Source organism: Aotus nancymaae, unplaced genomic scaffold, assembly GCF_030222135.1.
Source record: "Aotus nancymaae isolate 86718 unplaced genomic scaffold, 86718_ANA_hifiasm-v0.15.2.pri h1tg000072l, whole genome shotgun sequence".
In the NCBI taxonomy this organism is placed as follows: Eukaryota; Metazoa; Chordata; class Mammalia; order Primates; family Aotidae; genus Aotus; species Aotus nancymaae.
Genome location: NW_026988487.1, coordinates 13,717,596 through 13,740,894, shown reverse-complemented (window position 1 = coordinate 13,740,894; position 23,299 = coordinate 13,717,596). Strand labels below are relative to the sequence as shown.

General features: G+C 35.4%; 1 protein-coding gene and 2 pseudogenes across 3 annotated transcripts in view; 1 reads left to right on the top strand and 2 right to left on the bottom strand.

Moving 5' to 3' along the window:
- Window positions 1-23,299, bottom strand: part of NLK (nemo like kinase) — a 154,670-nt gene that overhangs the window by 59,792 nt on the left and 71,579 nt on the right. For all 3 annotated transcript variants that reach the window (XM_064367632.1, XM_064367633.1, XM_064367634.1), the window contains exons 2-3: window positions 14,926-15,055; window positions 5,051-5,106 (exon numbers count right to left, since the gene is read on the bottom strand). In XM_064367632.1, the coding sequence (XP_064223702.1) occupies window positions 5,051-5,106; window positions 14,926-15,055 (186 nt within the window). The remainder of the gene's footprint in view (window positions 1-5,050; window positions 5,107-14,925; window positions 15,056-23,299) is intronic.
- LOC135270995 (U1 spliceosomal RNA) lies at window positions 12,025-12,178 on the bottom strand (annotated as a pseudogene).
- On the top strand, window positions 18,336-21,408 carry LOC110568049 (small ribosomal subunit protein uS14-like; annotated as a pseudogene).

Below are 23,299 nucleotides of genomic sequence, written 5' to 3'. Positions count from 1 at the left end.
CAAAATGCACATAGAACTCAAATTTTCTAAAATTGTATTAACTACTACATTAGGTTTAAAAGCACCTGCTGATTTAAAATGTTTGTCTATTAAAACTTGAATATGTGATACACAACCCAACTTTTCTAATGTTAGAAAAAGTGTAATGATATGATACTGTATGTACAGTGGATGAATACTTATGATTATTTCTTTTCCCTCACAACTTAATATAAAAATATATATTTCTGACTTGATGTACTGACTCATTCAACTAAATATTTAAAAACCCATTAGATGCATAATATACTAATAACTTGCCCAAAACAACAGAACTTCATACAGATCTCAAAATTAGTTTCTTAAAAGCATAATTCCATGATCACTTATTTAAAATTCAAAATATTATCTAAAGTCTGTAGACATAATAATCCTCCAAATTAAAAATCATCTAAAACTATTTGTAATGCATGTGCCATATTTCTGAGATACTACAGAGGGAGCTACTGACATAGATAATAAAGTATGCTGAATTCATATAGTAACTTGAGGTCCTATTAATCTTTAATCTTTTTATATTTTAGGTAATATGTTTTTTATTTTTCAAGGAGAAAAATGAGAGTAAGGAAACTGAAGGTTTTTTTTTTTTTTGCTTTTGCTACAGTAAATTTATTTGTATTAAAAACACATGGCTGGGTGTGGTGGCTCACGCCTGTAATCCCAGCACTTTGGGAGACCAAGGCGGGCAGATCACCTGAGGTCAGAAGTTTGAGACCAGGCTGGCCAACATGGTGAAACATGGTCTGAACTAAAATACAAAATTAGCTGGGCATGGTGGTGTGCTCCTGTAATCCCAGCTATTTGGGAGGCTGAGGCAGGAGAATCTCTTGAACCCAGGAGGTGGAAGCTGCAGTGAGCCGAGATTGCGCCATTGCATTTCAGCCTGGGCAACAAAGAGCAAAACTCCATCTTAAAACAAAACAAAACAAACAAACAAAAAAACACAGGACACAGAAAACCTCCCATTTAGGACATTAAAAGAATCAGCAGCAAAGGCAGAGCATATATGTAACTAAGGTATTTCTTACATTTTCATTTAATAGTTGTTCTATAATACAACTTTTCAGTATCTTATATTCCAAGCTAAATCATTGCTTCCTAAAAAGTTTTTATAATCCTGTGGTCACTATAGGTATGATTTATTTTTATGTTAAAAGAATTCAGTTTTTTCCAGTTGACACCACTACTGGAAAACGCGTACCTTTTTTCTATGCATGATTCTACGTATAGCTAAGAATTATAAGGCAGAAAACAGAAGACTACTGAAGTTTTAGGGTTGAAAGATTGGATTTTTCCATCTGTAATCAGCTAGAAATCACAGTAGTGCAAGTAAAGTGTTAATTTTTTAACCTGAAGCTAAAAATTTAAGTGATATAAGATGAAATAAAGTAAAACATTTAAGTAAACGGTATACCAGAGGGTTCCATGAATATTTTATGACAAAGGCTCTTTACTTAAACATCTGTGAACAATTTTGAGGAGGAAAATTTCATAGAAACATTCTAACTAATAAAATGGGTTGAAATTTGCTACCAACGGCTCCTAAGCCACCTACACCATTCATGGTTTTAGACCATAACTATGCTAACTTTCCCACTGTTCTGTAAGTATGTGAAATAATGATGAATCAGAGATCTCCTAGACTCAATTAAATTATGGCCAATTAATAAGTGATTGAAAACTTTTATCCTAAAGAAGCACACACAGAGTTTTCAAACCAAGTACCAAAATTAATGCCTGATATAAACAATATGTGCCTGAACTGTAAGGCAGAAAATGGATATAATGAATTAACTAAGTGTTCAATGAAGAGAACCTAAATATATGTGGCATTTATTCAAGATACCCATATTCACCAATTATCTTACATGGAAATGTTCTTTCCTTACCTAGGGCCTATATGCAGCAGTAAAGGTTTAACTCAGCAGACCTGAGCCGTCCAAATGCTGCACATTCCAAAAGTCTTCGGGACTGGCCCCTGACTTCTAGGAAGTAACCTTTGGGCCACTGCAATATCCACCTGATAACAGCATCTTAGTATACCTGGGGCTTTGGCCATGCCAGATAGTTTATGCTAACAGTATGATTTACGGTGAATATCTGTCTGCCTGGGGCCTTGGGCTATGCTGTATTAGTTTGACCTCTGGAGGGGAAGGGAAAAAGGAGGGCTGGAGACTCAGTAGCTAAGGTCAGTCATATGGATGCTCCATGCCTATGTGACTGACTCACAATAAAAACCCTTAATACCAAGGCTCAGGTAAACTTCCCTGGTTGGCAACACTTGCTCATGTTGCCATCTATTATTGCTGGAGAATTATCCCAAAGGACAAAGGGAATCTCATGCCAGGCCCTTTAAATTGTTTTCTTTTCTTGATTTTAGTCTGTATCTCTTTGCTACAATAAACTGTAACCATGAGAACAACAGCTTTTCTGGGTCCTGTGAGTTCTTCTAGTGAATCACTGGACCTGAGGGTGGTCTTGGGAACCCCCAACACAAGCTAAAATATAGCAAAATTCATATTTAATAAAGGAAATTTCTTCTAATTTCAAGGTTTGGTTTCAGCAACTTCATTTCCAAAGAGACAGAAACAGCACTACACACTAATGGGAATTCTTTCTACTATATGGATTTCCTTCCCACCAACTAAAAAGAATAAAGAGGGGTATCTCCTGGCCAGGTATAAGAAGGTACTTCTGCTGAATAAAACAAGTGGTGATCCATTCCCACCAGCTCTCTCCTTTTCTCCAATGAGGACCCAGGTAATCTTCAGAAAGTCTATGAAATGGAATCATTAATGCCTTCTCAGTTGCTACGGCTGACCTACAGTTGAGGAGAAAAGAACTTTCTCAATTCTTCTACCCTTAGGTTAATTTTGTACTTTTAAAGTAAGGGTTTGTCAGAACTATCTGGCCAGGCTCCAAGTTTCAGCTATACAAAGACATTCTTGTCAGCCAGGAACCAGTCAAGGGACAGTCTTTTCTTTGGAATGTGCAGAGCTGGAGTACCCCAAGTCCACTGAGCTAACCCTTCACTGAATAAAAGGATTAACTCCATAAAGGATTTGTGGATTAAAATATAACCAAGGATTACAGTTTCCCCTCAGTATCCAAAGGGGATTGGTTCCAGGACCCCTGAGGATATAAAAATCCGTAGATGCTCAAGTCCCTTATATATAATAATGTGGTATTTGCATATAGCCTGCATATAACCCTCTGTATGTTTTAAATCATTTCTAAATTACTTATAATGCATAATAAAATATAAATACTATATAAATAGTTGTTATATTGGTTTTTAATTTGTATCACTTTTTGGGGGGAAGGGGAGTAGGGACTCACTCTGTCCCCCAGACTATAGTGCAGTGGTGTGATCACAGCTCACTGCAGCCTCAACCTCCCAGGCTCAGCTGATCCTTCTGCCTCAGCCTCTTGAGGAGCTGGGACTACAGGCATGTGCCACTACACCCAGCTAATTTTTTTTATTTTTGGTAGAGACAAGGTCTTGCTAAGTTGCCTAGGCTGGTCTCCGACTCCTAAGCTAAAGCGATCTGCCCACCCTGCCTCAGCTTCCCAAACTGCTGGGAATACAGGTGTGAGCCACTATGCCCAGCTATATTACTTTTTATTTTTTTCAAATATTTTCCATCCATGGATACAATTTCACATCTATGAAGGCTGACTAGCATTCAAGAGCTTTTGGTTTATCAGATCAAAACACTCCAGCAGTGTTGATCAGTGACAATTCTATTATTATATAAGGTTTCCCAAATCCTTAGCCAGCTTAGTCTTAATTGTTCCTATTTTCTAAGGAAGTTATCAAAGATAACTGTCTCATATGGAATTACAAATGAGATTTTCATTACCTCACTGGTGACTCAGAAAAAGTATCTCACTATTATATTGGTCTCCATTCTGAATCATAGGCCTAAAGTATTAATAAAAAGGCCTGAAGTTTGAATAAACTATACTATCATGAGCTTACCAATATCAATGACTTAGGATTCCCTGTCTTTATTTAAAGTTTTACCAAGTTAAATGTGGAATGGAAACTGATGACACTTTGTCCAGGAATGTCAGAGAGGTTAACTTATGTCTCAATTTTTTTCATTCACTGTCCCAGGAGCTATTGCCATGCATTATTTTATTATTACCATGGAGCTATCACCAGCCATTATTTTATTATTATTTTATAGTTCATTATTATTCACAATGTCTAACTTACTATTTTTAAACATTAACAGTAGTAACAGGAGAATGTTAAGGCCTCTATCCTGAGAATCACATAGCTAAGGGCTGAAAGCAAGACTACATAGTCAGAATACCTGGAACCAAATCTCCATCCTGACACTTAATAGCTCTGTAATCTTCGTCAAGTTTCTTACCTTTTGTGCCTCAATTTCCTCTTCTGTAACAAGGAAATAATCATAATATCTTCCCTAGAGAATTTTTGTAGGGGTTAAATAAACTTATATGTGTAAAGAGCTTAGAATTGTGCCTGGGATCTGATAAAAACTATGTTAAGTATTGGCTATTATGTCAATATCATCACTAGCACCACCATCATTCTAAGGAACATAAGACAACTTAACTTATATTAATTCTATAATTTTTATCTTACCCCATGTGTTATAAGAAAGGGTAGTATTACTCTCTTAACTGACAGGCAGCTGTTGTATAGTGGTAAAAGCACTTTCCTAGGTACTATTACAACACAGCTGCCTCAGTGGTTTCATTTGCAAAATGGGGATGGTAATAATCTATCTCATAAGACTGTGTGGGGATTAAATATCTGTTCAGATGTTCTGTTCTGTGGCATCACCACACAAAATATGTTAATAATACTGAGCTCTGCCAGACACTTAGGATTTCAAAATTACCTGGTTCCAGGTACTCAATCACTTCTGCAAGGATGAGATTTAAAATACTTGAAGGCATGAACCCCAAAAGGTGCTAGAAGAACAAATTAATTTTAAAAATTGTCCCCTTCTTTCACATTCCCTGGTTAGGATACATTTCTTCAAAATAGTCAATGTGTGGAGGTTGGAGTATGTCAAGGGCAGAGAGTACCTGAGAAAAGGAAAAAAAAAGTCAAATTTAGAGAACTAAAAAGGAAACAAAATTTGACATAAATGCAAATAAATACTAACGACTCTTTAATGAATTAAAGCTTAGTTACAATTGCCCACTGAAATTAATTAAATTTACCTGTCAGGAAACACAGTCCTAACCATTAAGATGGATTAGTGAACTTACTATCCAAAAGATTTACAAAATGAGAGAGGCAATTGGGATATACCATATACTACCAAAATCCCTGTACAGGAGAGTTTTTGAAATAAATGCCCTATTTGAAATAATCAATGTTGCTCTAAGAGTCTGAGAAGCCACATCTCATTCCTTTATTCCTCTGTTCAACAAATCTTTACTATGTGCATTCTACTTGGCAAGCACTAAGCTTTCAGGTTATCCTGTTGAACAAAATAGGCATCATCTCTGCTCTCGCGGCTAGAGAAAAGGCAAGTACTAAACAAATAGTTATAGATACGTAATTACAACATCTATTACTATGGAGGAAAAATGTAAAGAAGGGTGGAGAGAAAAAGCTTCCCTGAAGTAACACTACTCTAGAATTTGAAGGTTGAGTGGGAGTTGGTCAGCTGATGGGCAGGCAGTATAAAGACACTGAGGCAGATTCTAGAAACAGAAAAGCCAGTAGTTATGTAACATAATGGGTAGGAAGAAAATATAGACTAACATAAAGTAAGAGGAAGACATGAAATACACTACATAAGGTCTCTTTAAATCATACTAAGCATTTTCGATTTTATTCCAAGATTCCTATAAGAAAAGAAGTCACTAGGGTGAGGAAAAAACTTAATGACTTCAAGTCCTTTATAAAACCAGCATAGTCCCTGCGTAACTTCTGCCATCAAAACATAACAAGTAACCCCCCTCCCAGCTGTCTGGCTATTCTTTTAAGACTTTGAACTTATCTTGCTATACTAATGAGAAATACCAAGCTCAAAGGACATGGAAGAAACTACTTAACAGGAAGTAAGTGTGGTACAGTTCAAATTTTATGATCTGTAGCTTAGTTAAATTTTCTTTTATTACAGAGAATTACAAACATATAAAAGTAGGCAGAATAGTATAAAGAATACCCACATAATCAATACCTGGCCTCAGTTATTTACACACATGAACATTCTTTACTCTCCACATATAATTCTCAAGCATATACCAAACTTATTTTAGCCATAATCAGTATCTCTAATGAAAAAAAAAAAGGTTAAAAACTACAATGATCAAATCTAAAATGTAAACGTTTAAAAATATCATCAAATAGTTCTCAAATTTTCCATTTTTTCAAATTTAAAAAAGTTAGTCTAAATCAGTAGCTAAATAAGATTTACATACTATGATTGTTAATCTAATGGTTTCTCCACCATCTTTTTCGTTTCCTATTGCAATTTACATGTAGAAGAAACCCTGTTCATTTTAAAGGTTATTCTTGTTTCAACCAAGCATTTCTCACTATAAATTTTAAGTAAAAATTTATTTTATGCATTAAAATCTCCTGTAATGAAAAATCCTCCACTCACTTTAAAGCCAGTTAGAGGCTTTTAAGTAGTTTAGATGTTTTTATAAGGACTATATATCTTTTGAATTAAAATGTTTATATTAGGAATTTTGGTATAAACAGAAAATAAGAGATTTTCCAGTTTCTTCAAAGAATAATTTTTATCATATGACAGATACATTATTTCATTTCTATATATTTTTAAAACTATAATTAGCCAGCTATATTTCTTAAACCAATAAATTCACATAAATTTCTCACTATGTGCCAGAACAATTTTTTAGATGAATATTTGACAATTGAGGAAGGCAGTTAGAAATTAGTGTTTTACTTGACATCTTTCGGACTCTAAACTCTGTATCTGAGCAACACACATCCTGTCTAAGGGGGAAACAGAATGCAATGAATGACTGCGTCCAGTATACAAAGCTATTTTACACTTCAAATCTATCTGCTATAATTAGAGGTTATCTAGAGGAAAGTGACAACCATACATTTTAAACCTTGATAGAGAAGAATGAGGCTTTCTTACTCCATATTTGATAAGGCTTTTTTTGTAGAAAAGCCATATAAAACAGGGCTAGACATTTGCACTACAGCATTTAGCTGTGATTGTTAGTTCCAAAGGTATAATATTTTAAACTATGCCTGGAATTTTTTAAGCGATTGTTGTTTTTTCCTCCTGCTCTCTCTACTCCAAAATGTTTTATCAGAGGATGGCATTCTACAGTGCTTCTAGGTGGCAAAAATATTATTTAGACTAGCAGAAATGATCCTGGAATCTCAGAAGGAATGTAAATAAGTGAGAAGGTACAGTGTCAAGAGTCTGAAACTACAGACTTCATGCCTGACACCCCGTTTAAATAGCTGGAGATCCTCTATAAAACCCCACTATTATTTGAGAAAATAAAGTACATGAGATTAGCCTTAAGATGTAAATAGGTGGACACTTGTATAGACTATGGCTTGTAAAGAGTTTAACCCCAAATACCACTAACTCTTCAAAGGATTTCAAATATAAAAAATGCAAGCAGACTTGTCTAATTAAAAAATAAATTAAGGTTACATCTTTAAATGATAGTCATTACTAAACACATTTCTTAACAGTGTCTTTACACATTTCACAAATCTTTTAAGAAACACATAAAAGCTCATTGTTAGCTGCTTTTTAGAATTTTAATCTCCATGATGTTAGAAGATTCACTATAAACTGGTTATGTAAGAAAATAGCTTAGTTTCAGTCAACCCTTTATCAATAAAATTAGTGCTGTGAATAATTAACTGCTGTGAATAATCTCAATCCTAACTATAAAGACGAGAAATTATCTGTTCATAGAACCAACATTTAGGACTCAATGAATAAGATACCTATAAGGAACACAGTTAAATCCCATGTTAGCAAGGAGCTATTCTTTTCCTACTCTCTCTTCACAATAGATTCTAAGTCCTTTACAGTACAGACTATGTTATTACTATTTTTTTTATAGAGTTAGAGCATAAGGTATACAAATCCTCAGTATAACTTGATGAATTTTTATACACACACATATTTCCATGTAAACACCACCCAGATTAAGAAATTAAGCATTTTCAAGACCCCAGAAAACCCCTTTGCCCTTTTTTCAGTCAAAACCTATCCTGGCACTGTTTTCACTTCTATCATCAAAGATTCATTTTGCTTGCTCTTGAACTTTACACAAACTGCATAGTAAAGAGTGAAGTCTTCTGTGTATATTCTTTCATTTACTGTTATGCCTGTGAGAGTTATCCATGTTCCTGTGTGAATCAGTGGTTCATCCTTTTTGGTGATGTGCAGTGTGCTATTATTCAACTGGACTATACCACAAAGTACTTATCCAGAGTGCTGTTGGCAGACCTTTGTACTGTTTCCAATTTCTAGCTATTATGTATAATGCTGCTATGAATATTCTTGTACGCTCTTTTGGTAAATATATGCATTCATTTCTCTTGAGTGTATACTAAATAGAATTGCTGGGTCATTGGGTAGGTGTATATTTAGCTTTAGTACAAATTGCCAGTTTTCTGTGGTAGTTTTATAAATTTATCCTCTCACTAGCAATGGATTAGAGTTTTAGTTGATCTACGTCCTTGCCAACAGTTGGTATTGTGAGTCTTTTTAATTTCAGCCAGTCTATTGGGTATGTAGTGTTAACTCAATGTCATTTTAATTTACATTTCTCTGATGACTAATGACTTTGAACACTTTGATATGTTATTCTCTTTTGTGAAATTTTTCATTAAGTCTTTGGGCAAAACATCTTGAGTTATAGAAGCTCTTTATATGATATTTAGATGTATAATTCACAGTCTGAAAAATATCAAGTAAAACATTTACTTCTAATTGTCTTCTTCAAACACTGAGTATTTACTTTAAAAATTCTTCTAGCCCATAACATATCTGAAAACAAGTATTTTGTTGGATATATGTCTGAGGTCTGTATTTTCATTCTCTTAACTTTTGATGAACATTTAGTTCTTAACATTAATGTTAATGGTAATTAACATTAATGGTGTCCAATTTAACAGGTTTTTTATGGCTAATGATTTACCTGTTCAGTTAAAACATCTTTGCTTATCTCAGTCACGAAGATATTTACCTATGTTTTATTCTAGAAGTTTTACTATTTTACCTTTCACAGTTAAGTCTATGATCCATTTTGAATTAATTTATGTATATGGCTAAGATTAATTTTTTAAATATGGATATCTCACAGACTCAGAACTGTTTATTGAAATGGTTATCCATTCCCCACTGGATTACAGTGGCACTTCTCTTGCAAATCAGGTGAACATACATGTGGTACACCAGTTTATAAACTTTCTATTCTGTTCCATTCACCTATTTGTCTCTCCTTGTTTCATATCCTATGCTTTATACCTTCTGTTGCTCAATACCTGGGATTCAGTCTCAATATCGGACGACAGTCTCAATATGAATTTCTAACTTTGCTCAACCTCTTTAAGATTGTCTGGACTATTTTAGATCTTGTGCATTTCCATAAGTTTTAGAATGTTGTCAATTTCCATACATATATACACATAAAACGCTGCTGGGACTGTGATTAGGATTACACTAAAATGTACTTGAGAAGAAAAGACCTATCAATCACATTGAGTCTTCCAATCCATGGACATGGGAGACTTTATTATTTTAAATGTTAATAATCTGCCCAGAACCACAAACTTTACGCACATAGCAAACAAAACCAAATTCCCTGAAAAGTAACCTACCTCTACAGCATCCTTTGCTTTTTCCAACTCCTCAGTGGCTGAACAGTTAGTATTAGTTAGCACTTAGTATTACTAATGTCTGAACAGCATGTCTGTATTGAGAGATAGGCCGTATCTGTTTTTCCCATATTGTATGATTCTGTAACCTACTTATGAGCCCAAAGAGGTGTTGTTTGAGTTAGGTCAGACTATTCAAAGGAAAATGAATGATGATTCTTTGTCTCATTCTAGCCCTCTCTGGGGCACTCTAGAGCTAGGACAAGAAAAAATAACCCCAAGAGAGAGTTATTATTCCAGGACCTTAGATTTCTTTTATTTCTGTCATTTTCATTCACTCACTCACTCTTCAAATAGACTGGCTACCTACTGTATATTTAGTGTTATTGTCTAAAGACAAGAAAAATGTCAAAGATATGTGTTACAGGGGCTCTTGGCAGGAATCAACAGACCCTAAGGGGGCTCGAAATGCGCTCTGGAGGACAAGTGAAAGCCTAAAATGACATTAAAACTGTATATATGTGTATTTTTCCAAATGAGGATTCAGAGCTTTCATCTCAAAGGAGTACAAGATCTAAAAAACCTCAATCATCACTTTCCCTGATGATCATATGACAACTTGCATGTATATACACACAAGCACAGGCGCATAGGTGCACAGAGAGAAGATTCTGCCAGATTTTACAAAAGCTCAGACAGATACTAGCAACAAGCCTAAACACCAATTTTTAGAAAGCTAAACCCATTTCTGTTTCCCCAAGTTACTTCAAGGTGAATGTATTCTTTAAGATGAAGTAGCTACTCGTGTGTGTGTGTGTGTGTGCGCGCGCGCGTGCGCGTGGGCGCACATGCACGCATGTGTGAGTAAAAATTCAGTCAGATCACCTGAAATCAATGAATTTGATACAGCGACTTTGAAGTTTCCTTTCAAAAGAAAATCCAAAGCCTCCCAGGCTTTGTTGCTATTCTCTGATACATAAAAAGCCATCCAAATTAAAATCCAACCTTCCAACAATGACCAAAATCTTTCTATATGCCATTTTTATCATGACATTCCTTTGTTCTTCAATCAAATCTTGTTCTCAAAAGGCTCATATTAATATTTTCCTTCTGTGTTTGACGCATCTTTGAGTTTCTAAGTCCACAATAATTTCTCTCTTTTCCTTAATACTATGGTACTTGCCTGCCACCTGAGAAGCTTTAAAAAAAAAATCACAGATACCTGGGCCTCAACCCCAGAGATTACAATTTAGTAGGTGTAAGGTGAGACCCATGAATCTGTGTTTTAAGGCCCCCCTCTTCAGGGAATCTTTGAATACATTTCTAGGTTTTGGTTGTCCAGCTCTTTGCTATACACACAGCTGTCCTGCCTTAATATTTAACCACACAGGCAACCCTCCCACAGTACTTTTATCATAGTATTTATCACATCATGAAAGTCATTACAACTATTTGAAGGTAAAAACCCCAGAAGCTAATGTACCTTAGGCATATAGGATGTGCACAATAAATGTTTGCTGAATTAATGAACATGGGCTCTAGAGTAAGACAGATTTACAGTCCAATCTGTGCCACCTTAACCTTGGGCAAGTTACTTAACTCCAAGCCTCTGGTTCCTCCTCCATAAAGTAGGGTTAACAAGCCCTATCTGACAAGATTTTTGAGGAGTAAATGAATTAATATATGTAAAGCATCTAGCAATCTCCAGACACACAGCAATATGTATTAAACATACCCCTTCAAAAAGTAAGTGATTTAAGCCTTTATTGTATCCTCCACATGACCTAGCACTGCACTTCTTACATAGGACACAATAAATAAACATTTGCTGCCTTAACTAGATCAAATAACAGTTGCTTCTTAGATAGGCATTCCACACATACTAGGTATGCTGGCCCTGAGATCCTTTTGGAAATAGATCTCAGAGACAGCAGAAATCCATTAGATATAAAACAATGGTGCTGTGCCAGCTTCAACTATGTGGCTCACTTTTAAGCACTTTCACAGATGTCACAGGCACTCTTCTATGATAGAGCTCAGCAGCTCCAAACAGTGGTTGTGTGTGTGTTGAACAGATTTATATGCATTAAAAAAATTTAATTTCTGAAACAACCATATATAGTTTTGTTTCTTTTGTTTTTTAAAAATTAAGAGACCAGGGGAGAGCACGAATGAAGTCCCCCAGTACCACAAATTATGCAGCTGAGTTTCCCACATTTGCGGAAATCACGGGGGTCAGCGCATCCGGAGTGCAATGACCTGGGAAAACCATGTTCATGATCATGGTATCTCCCTTGCCAGGTTAAGTATGCCATATACAGTTTTTTAAATGCTTTTACCATGCCTGCTTTGAAAATGAAAAAACTTAAAGCTTGGAGAAATTAAGGTCCAACACACACCAGTAAAAAATAGTAGAGACAAAATTCAAACCTAGTTCTGACTTCAAAGCACAGCTCTTAGAAACTATGTTAGAATTGGTTGTGTATTTTAATTGGTGTGATTTTCAGTTTTATTTCTTCTCTTAACACTACTCCCTCTGATACTGTCTTTATAACTTAGTTATTAGGAATGAGTCACAAGCAAAAAATACCAACTAGACAAACAGCAGCTTATTACACAACCCCTCCTTTACAGAAGAGGCCAAGATTGGTCTGAATATAGTAAGCCATTGACATCATTATTAAGCAAATTTCTTTTTTCTTTGTCTTTCTATTTTTTTAAGATGGTGTTTCACTCAGTGCCCAGGCTGGAGTGCAGTGTCACGATCTTGGCTCACTGCAACCTCTGCCTCCCAGGCTCAAGCGATCCTCCTACCTCAGCCTCCTGAGTAGCTGGGACTATGGGTGTGTGCCACCACACCCAGCTAATTTTTTATTTTTTGTTCAGATGGGGTTTTGCCGTGTTGTCCAGGTTGGTCTTGAACTCCTGGACTCAATTATCCAGCTGCCTTGGTCTCCCAAAGTGCTGGGATTACAGGCATGAGCCACTGCACATGGCCCCAAGTAAAGAAATTTCTGATGCCACCCTTGAAATATTTCTTCATCATGGATACCTTTACTTGAGTATCTGCACTCTTTGATGCTGAAAGAAGTTCTGCACTCTTTGATGCTGAGGTGACATACTAAGGCAAAGTCAAGAAATAACTAAGAAAGAACTAGACATCATTCTAAATTATTTATAAAATCTGAGGAACTGGTCATAAAATAGCAACTCAAGTGGCATTTTGTGTGTTTGGTTTTTTTTTTTTTTTTAAGAGATGGAGTCCCGCTCTGTACCCAGACTGAAGTGCAGTGGTGTGATCCTAACTCACTGCAACCTTGAACTCCTGGGCTCACATGATCTTCCCACCTCAGCCTCCCAAATAGCTGAGACTAAAGATATATACTACCACACTCAGCTAATTTAAAAAACTTTCCTCTTTAGAGATGAGGTCTCATGATGTTGTTCAGGCTGGTCTTGAACTCTTGGACTCAAGCGATCCTACCACCTCAGCCTTCTGAGTAGCTAGGATTATAGATGCAGCCATTGTCCCTGGCTTCAAATGGCATTTTGAAATGTATTAAAACAAACATCTTGCTAGGCAGTTCCAACTGACTAAAACACAGCAATACCTTTTTTAAAAATTTAAGGAAAGAGAATTTCAAGAGGAATAATCATTAAAATGAAATACATCAAACCAAGGAGCTTTGAGTGAACCATATGGTAAATTTCATACTCCCAGTTTTAACAAATACCTCAAATGTTTGCAAATTAGTTTCTTAAAGTGAGATCAAAACTCTGGCCAAAGTTCTAAAGTTTTTTGTGCAAATAAGCACTCAGACTCACAAGAAATCGTAATTTTTTTCTGATAAAGTTTTTATTATGGCAATTAAAATAGCATAGGCTGAGTACTATGTAAAGAACTTGAGGCAGTTTTTCTTTTCACATGAAATTGAAAACAGATTCTAATGCTGGCAACTTCCAGGTAAATTTTACATGTATCAAATTTTTAATTAAGGATTAGTTAAAGGGAAGCTCTGTCAAAGCACAATAAGTCTATTTGTTTGTAAGTCTTCACATCTCTAAACACAGCCATAAACAAACTAGCCTATGTAACCTTAAGGCATATATTATTTTTATAGGATAAACTGTTTCCTACGTCTCTAACTTAATCTCTGATTAAAAATATTAAGAGATAAAGATAAGACACTTAAAATCAAGGGTCAATTATTTCCACTTAAATCTCTCACTATATAAATCACTACACTCTATTTTTGTGCTGAATATTAATATTATTCCTCAGCTAAATATCAATATTGGCTTTGCATCAATCAATATTTATCTGTCAATCAATCAATCTTAGAATTCACTTACACTTGCTCTTTGTTCAGTCACAAAAAGGGTCTACTTTGTCTCAGGTTTCTAAGCCCCTCAATAAAAACCGTGGTTGTGGTTTCTGTCTATTAATAACCTATTTTCCCTACAAATACATGCTCCTTTTCTGTGGGCTTTAAACATATTTAGTAGCTTGTATTCTTAGAATTAAAAAAGACATTCAGATTGACAAATGAGAGTACACACCACAATTCAGAAGCCAATGTGAAACTTAATAGGTTCAATGTTTCCTGATTGGGAGTTTAGAACTTGTGCATGTCATACAATTCACTGTGTAATTTTCAAACCTTGAAATAAAACGCTGATAAAATATACTACCCTGGTGAGTCTAATATGCTGCTAAGGTTGAAAACCACTAATCTCGATAGTGAAAATTTAAGACAGTCATAGAGAGACATAAAGAGTATATATAAAAGGAAAGCAAAGCATTGAAAGACTACAGCTTAGAAAACTTTTGGTGTGTGCACACCTCTTTCAGTAAGAATGTATGAATTAGAAGCCTATCAATAAGTATTCACCTATAACCTCACTGCTGCGCTTATTGCTTTTCACAGTTTGGCATAAAACTGTAGTCAATTTCCAAATTTTACTTATAGGTGCCCTTTTAAACTCTCGTTTGCTCTTTACTAATTCAACGCAGGAGGCTTAGGAAATAGTTTTCCCCAAATACCAATTTCACTTACATTATCATGCTTAAAAAAACACAACATCTTCAATTCCCGGAAGACCCTTTTGCAAGAGACCAGATTCTGGAAGACGTTGGGCATCTTTTTGAGCGCTACTCTCTTTCCATCTCTTGGATCTGTTACTGACCTAAAGAAGCAATATTTGGGGAAGGGGGAAAAAAAGACAGAGAAATCATTCCACACCTTGTTTTCCAATATTTCAGATCATGACAATATCTTTATCTTAAAACACTCAACATTATCTGCTTAATGAAGCTTAAGGTATCAGTAAGAAAGATAAAAGAGTACACACCTAAAATTAAAGAGATGTTTGGTCACCCAACTCATCTTCCATGCTTAATGGGAAAAAAAAAAAATCCCTATCTAAATTTCCATAAACACTTACTCTTTCTGAGAGGTCACTTAATACATCTGAGGTAGGAGAGGTATTAGTGAGAAAGCCAGTTTAAGAATGGGAAAAAAGCAAATATACAGAAGCAGCATAGATCACTAATCTGATCAAAGTCAAATCAATTTTATGCTTTATTTTCAGAACTACATTTGAGAAGGAAGACATGTTCAAACACAATTTAAATATTTTGGTTTCTTATGTATATGAACATCTTTTAATAATACAGACTTCAATATAAGCTGCAGCTGAACAACGTCCCCTCCTTGGAAGTCTGAGTGCCAGCTTAGTGATCCCTCTAGTTCCCAAGTAATGATAACCTCATTCCTTTTATTTCCCAGCTCTTAGTATGGTAGTTGCTTCTTGCAGTTACTATCTCTTTAATAATTGTGCCCCCCCACTTTTTTTTCTCTCTTTTAGCCTTCTAACACCTATATAACCAATTTCCTGTACTATATTTCCCTATGTTTTAAATAGGAGTGCAGTTTCTGTTTTTCTGCCTGGACCCAGTTGATACATATTAATCAAAGAGTTAAAAGAAATATCAGGCCAGGCTCCCTGGCTCACGCCTGTAATCCCAGCACTTCGGGAGGCCGAGGTGGGTGGATCACCTGAGGCGAGGCTGCCGACTCGGTGAAACCCTGTCTCTACTAAAAATACAAAAATTAGCCAGGTGTGGTGGCGGGTGCCTGTAATCCCCGCTACTTGAGAAGCTGGGGCATGAGAATCACTTGAACCGGGAGGTGGCAGTTCCAATGGGCCAAGATTGCACCACTGCACTCCAACCTGGATGACAGAGTGAGACTTCGTCTCAAAAAAAAAAAAGAAAAAAAAAGAAGTATCAATAAATTGAGTATACATGGCCAACTGGTCATTTGGCAAATTGACTTTCCATGAATTAACCTAGAGCTTTTTTTTTTTCCTTTTACCTGTCATAGTAAGATTGGTTGTTCTGGTAGAATTTATTCCTGTTCAATTTTTTAAGCTAAATTCCTGCCTAACATTCTCAGCTATTATCATTCAGCCCCTGTTCTGATCATCCAATGCTCTAAGTATTTATTCCTCCTAAATTTGTGTCATTTTAAAATTTGAGGCTGGGTTCAGTGGCTCATGCCTGTGTTCCCAGCACTTTGGGAGGCCAAGGCAGGAGGATTGCCTGAGACCAGGAATTTGAGAACAGCCTGGGCAATACAGCAAGACTGTGTATTTAAAAAAAAAAAAAAAAAATTGATCCATGTGACATTAATGCCTCTTTCCAAGTTAAAATTAAAGTTTAGAACCGGACTGAGAGTAGATCTCTGCAACAGATATAATACTAGAAATCACCAATAAGACTGTCATCCAATCATTTACCTTGAGTATGGATATTTGATTACTCATTCTATGAACTACAATCACTCAATTTCTTCATCCTGTCCATAAGGAAATCAGACACTCATCAAATTGCTTTCCTGAAAATAAAAATTCCTAGTATCTATGTATCTGTCTAAAAACCATATCAAACTTCTTTATGGATTCATTTTAGTGATCACTACTTCCTTTTCTAAGTGCTCATGAAACGCTGAAATCATGTATTCCAGTATTTTTTTCCTCAACATGGTGCTATTTCTATTAAGTATTCTAGTATTTTTAAAAAACACGATGACTTCATTTTCTTCTACTGGCTGAAATTTTGATAAAACAATTATTATCTACTTATTACTATTATTTTTTAGAGAAAGGGTCTCACTGTCACCCAGGCTGGAGTGCAGTGGCACAATCATAGCTCACTGTAGCCTGGAACTCTTGGGCTCAGGCAGTCTTCCTGCCTCAGCCTTTCTGAGTAGCTGGGACTACAGGCAATTAAATATTAACATTTTTGAGTTTCAGTAGCTTCATATGTAACTCAAGTAGGCCAGGAGACCTAACATTCATGACTGTTGCTTAAAAAATACTAACCCAGGCAGGGCACAGTGGCTCACACCTGTTAATTTAATCCCAGCACTTTGAGAGGCTGAGACAGGAGGGTCACTTGAGGCCAGGAGTTTGAGACCAGCCTTCGCCACAAAGTGAGACCCTGTCTGTATTACACACACACACACACACACACACACACACACACACACGCCCCAACCCAAATCTGCAATACTGATTAAAATCCACATAAACTAGAAAATTGGAGAGGACACTGATATACTGATATATTCAGACTATTAATTAGAAGTACTTTTTTTTTGTTTAAATGTACTACTTCAGTATTTAGCTAATAGGAGAGAAAAACGTCAGTGAAATATGGAAAAGGGAAAACTTCAGATCACACATTGTATTCAACTGTCACATCTCTTTGGTCTTCTCTAAGCTAGAAGTTACTTGGCATGTCTTTCGTGACTGCCATTTTTGAAATATACAGACCAGGCCAGTTACTTTGAAGACTAGCCCTTAATTTGGGTTTGGTGTTTTCTCATGAATAGATTCAGATTACTCATTTTTGATACAAACAACAAAGGAACTGATGCCTTCTCAGTGCATCATCTCAGGAGGCACATAATGTCAATATGTCCCATTACTGATAACTTTTATCACTTGAATGAGGTGTCTGCCAGGTTTCTCCACTATAAAGTTACTATTTTTTTCCCTTTGTAACTGTATTTATGTCCTATTTCTCATTGAATTTTAACCCATTAACTTTAGCATCCATTCATGATTTTTGCCTGAATCAACTGTTACGATGGTTGCCAAATGACAATTAGGTAATTTTAATATTTTTAACAGTTGGCCTGGCATGATAAATATTAGTTTCTAAACATAAGTAAATTGATTTAACACCATGCCCTTTCCAAAGGTTTCATACAATACTTCTTCCTAACTTCTGACTACTTCTTACTGGTCACCCTATTATGGTGAGAAAAGCCACTAAAGGAGATAAACCTACTCCTGAAAATACTTGACACAGGCTCAAGGCGAGTACTGTGTCTTATAATATTTTAAGGTAAAATTCACAAAGCAGTATTTTATTTTATTATTCATACAAAGGCCAGTCATGCCTGTGGCTGGTAACAATCTAACTTTAATGAATGTGAATGGCAGTGCAGTAATTTCACGCCATGTTGAGTTTGTTCTCTCTTAACTTGAGGTAGCAGATGCTTTGGTTCAGCACAAACAGTACCACAGAACACAGATAAGTGTGAACATGTTATACAGGAATTCTTTTTATTTTCTTTGTTACTCAAAGGTTTGCGGCGCTTAGTTTCTCTGCTGCTGCAATATGATGGTTATTCTAACTGCATTTGCTAATGAAGCTCCAGCTGTAGAGATAATGAACAACATTTAGGACAACTTTCTTCATTTCAGAAAAAAGGAGCCATCCTTATGCCTACAATTCTGGGGCAGTTACTTTTTCTGCTAAACACTGGATGCCTTAAATAAAACAGTACTTCTGTCACTTAAACAGCCAAGTTATACTAACAGGAGTTTATTTCCTAAGTTTTAAATTAATACTTCAAACAGCATGTTAAAAATAGTTTTAAGGGTCTTGAGAAAAAATCCTTTCTTACATCTGTCCAGAGTTTATCAATACTTCTTTGTACCCACAAATTCAACTGTTTTTCAAAAAGCCGGAAGAATCCACAAGTCATTTTTCAGAGAGACACAGAGTTGATCGAAAGAGTACAATAACAAAACAGGAAGCATTTTAGATCTGTTGAGGTCATTTTGTTGAGTTTTCTTAATCCCAGAAAACTGAACACTGTCACAAATCTGCTTAAATTACTGACAAGCAGCAAAGTTGTAATGAAACAAAAGTGAAACTTACTATTGGGAATACTTTCTCAAGCACTAAAATGTCATTTAAAATATCTTTAAGTCAGCAAGAATCTCCAAGAAATTATGTTTTTCTATGTAAAGAATCCCCCATGTTTTAGCAGTTTTAAAGTTCATGTTTCTGATACATGTTTTTAGCTATTCAAAGCAAATAAATAACTTGTAATAAAAAGAGTGCTTTGACTTGGTGTAAGAAAATCAGGTTCTTCTAATTCTATTCACGTAAAGCTGTAATCAGTAATCCTCCATTTCTTGCTATACATACTACAATTACTATGTCAACTACACCAATGCAGTACACATCTCAGTAATAGAACCTCCTAACTAGACTCTAAATATTTAGATTATTGCCTTCACGTTTATTTTGAAATTCATTTCCTTATTTTTACTTGTATTTAGATTAATTCTGCTTCAGAAAACAATAGCAAATTAAGGCAAAATTTTGGACAACAAACAAGTCTAGGAAATGTATCCTATAGGTACCTTGGTCCTTGTTATATGTCCAAGGATACACAAGAAATTTATGTAATAAATTACAGAAGAAACAATTTTATTTCTCATTGGTCTAACTAGAATTTTAACAGGCTATAATCTGTGTGTACTCATCATATTTACAGAGTTGTACACAATTTAGAAGAAATCTTTCTAGGTCTCCCTTCCCCCATCCAAAATGCATAAATAAAAAACAGATTCTCATTTTCTATATTTAATATATCCTATTAGCCAAGTTCTTTTCTAAGTTGTTTGTTTGTTTATCCAAGTTTGGTAATTGTTGGGTTAGCTGTATGCATAAGAAAGAGATCCTTTCCCATTTTGTCAAGATATATAAAATGATCACGAATTTGCTAATTTATTTTACAAAGAAAAAGGGCCTATACAATAGCTCAACCAAAGCCGTGAAACAGTTCATTCTTTTCTTCATATTCTCCTAACATTAGTCATCAAAAGCAGCAAAATACCTATATTTGACTGAAAGAGTTAAATAAGAACTTAAACATCCTCTAATTCTGTTTAATGAAGTAAACATTGCAAAGATCTCAGCAGATAAGACATCACTAGGACATTCTGATCTGCAGTGAGACACCTGAAGGTGCTGATAATGGAGGAAGGATAAGGAGAAGGTAAGCCATCCAGTGGCTGTCATTATTTATTTCAAGTACTTAGTACTAGTGAGTGAAACCTAACTCATAAGACCCGTTTAGTCCCCACCAATATGCTGGATAAGTTAAACTGCAGCTGAAAATCATTTATGCTAATTCTTGTGGTCTTGGGAGTACTTAATTGTTCTTTAGACCCTGAATTAATTAGTTCCATCCATACCATAGATGCTGGGGAGATACAAAGACTCTTCATCCTCAGTCACTGTTAAATATCTCTATGAGGAGTCTGAACTGCCTGCAGGAAAACTGCTATGCTGGATCTTCTCATATTAGAGGGTGAACATGATACAGCCCAATCTGCCAAGTCTAGGAAGTTTTCATGGCCCACTAGCCACAGTCCTCACTTAGAAACAGATCTATGAATATTGCACGGGGAGGAAAACCAGTTGAAGGAATGAAAGAAAGGTTTCTGTGCAAAGTCAAAAAGGAAAATAATTCACAACTACATCTCCCTCTTGCATTTTAACAACTTTGTCTAGGCAAGATGAGGTCACCAAAGGGCATGCAAAACTAAAACTATGTCACACAAAAATGCACTTGCTTTTAATCCCACTTGATGACTACCTGAAAGATACGTGTTCGTTCAGTAATAGGAACACTAGAGGACTAGAAAAAAATTTAAATTTGACAAATGGCAATTTTTATTGTACATTAGGTTTATAAGCATAGAAAACATTTGAAAGAAAAAGACAGTTTATTCACATGGTAGGTTTGTAACTGTGGCTTTGCAGACGTCAAAAATATTAATGAGTTTAGAAATAAAGTTCACATCAGAAAAAAACTTTGTTCTGAATTGTCATAGAGCATACTTTAATATTGTAATGGCTAAACTAATATTTTAATAATTAATACAAAATGTGAACAATATGCTTGAAGTTAAAATCAGATTAAATGTATCAACAGTAAAAAAAAATAGTTTTCAAATAAAAGAGGCCCTTTGCCTGGTTGCACTCCTGAAAGCAAGATAGGTCACCAGCAGCTCTACTGGAGCCACCACGAAAATTCAGCTGAGGTTCTCACTCTTGTTGCGTCTGCTCAAACCCACATGGTCTGATCCTGAAATATGGCCTCAATAGGTGCGGCCAGTGTTTCCATCAGTACATGAAGGATATAGGTTTCATTCAGTTGGACTAAATGATCTTTGTTGAATGAATTATCCAAGGTATCCACCCAATGAAAGAAACCACATTAGCTCTTTGTACATAAAATAAAAATTTAAAAAAAGATAAAAGAAGAAATGTGAATATGGCTTAGAATTAGTTATAAATAAAATGTCCATATTTTCTAGAGATGAATACTTATAAGTATAAACAGGTGAAATGACATGAGAGCCAGGATTTGTTTAAAAATACTTCAGCAACAACAATAAAAAAAGATAGTTGAAACAAATGAAGCAAATCTTGTTAATTATTGAATCTAGGTAGTAGGTATAATGGGGTCTAATTATACAAAAGTAAGGAAAATAATGTAAGTTTGAAATTTTCAAAATAAAAATGAAATTTATAAAAAATACTATTTATAATATTAAAAATATGGAATAGCTGGGATTAAAGGTAACAGATGCTATACAAGACTTCTATACAAGATGTTTTAAAAATATTACATAGCAAAATTAAAGAATAAATGGAAATATGTATCATATTCACGGATCAGAAGACTTAACATTGTACAATTTTAAATTCTCCCCAAATTGATTTATAGATTGAATGAAATCCAATCAAAACCCCACAGTTTCCTTTTCATGAGACTAGATGAAGCAGTTTTAGTTTTTCCATAAATTCAAGTGTGCTGGTCAAGCGCAGAGGCTCATGCCTGTAATCCCAGCACTTTGGGAGGCCAAGGCATGTGGATCACTTCGGTCAGGAGTTTGAAACCAGCCTGGTCAACATAGTTGACCATGGTCAACCCCATGTCTCTACTAAAGTACAAAAAAATTAGCTGGGTGTGGTGGTGGATGCCTGTAATCCCAGCTACTTGGGAGGCTGAGGCAGGAGAACTGCTTGAACCCAGAAGGTGGAGGTTGCAGTGAGTTGAGATTATACCACTGCGCTCCAACCTGGGAGACAGCAAGTCTCTATCTCAAAAAAAAAAAAAAGGAAAGATCAAGTGTGCTAAGGACAGGTAAACACTTGAAGAAGAATAGGTTGGTTTTGAAAAATTGTTCTACTAGATATGAAGACATATCTAGTAGGGCTACTATAGCTTTATAGTAATAGTAATTTACATAGTGTAATTCTGGTACAAGGATAGACAGAGGAAACAGAATTATAATCTAAAAATAGACTATCACCTATATGTACACTTGACTTATCAAAAAAGCCCATTCCTCCTATGGGCTTCCTGTCTGTTTCTTGTTTCTGTGACATGCCAACAATACTTCTTCACTCCCAGCAGTAGTACCTTCTTATAGCAGTAGCTGAATCCAGTTTATAGCTCTGCCAACACTTGCAGAACTAGCCTCACTGTGTCTTCCACTCCAGATACCAGCACCAGTGAGCCAGTATCCTCTCCTCAGACATCACGGGGTTCTAAATTTTAATAATTCCAACCTCTTCCTTTTATTCTTCTTGCTGTGGGGTGGAAACTGCCACTTTTGAGATATCTTAGTGTTCTCTTCTTCCATTTTTAGTTACCTACTTGACAACTTTATACCTAATTAACATTTTTTTCCATATTAAACTCTGTTTAAATAACTGGTGTGGTTTCTTTCTCCTGATTGAACCCTGCCAGATACAATATCTTTTCAATCTATGTTACTGGAACCACTAAATATCCACATGGAAAAATAAGATGAACCTCTACACCTACTTCACACTATACACAAAAATGAATTCCAGGTAGGATGTAGATATAAATGTGAAAAGCAAAATCACATAGCTTTTAGAAGATAACATATAAAAGAATATGATATTAAGGCAGGGAAAGATTTCTTCAATCAGACACAAAAAGCACTAATCACACTGGGAAAAAATTGATATATTTGACTACTTTAAAATCAAGAACATCTTTTCACATCTGTACATTG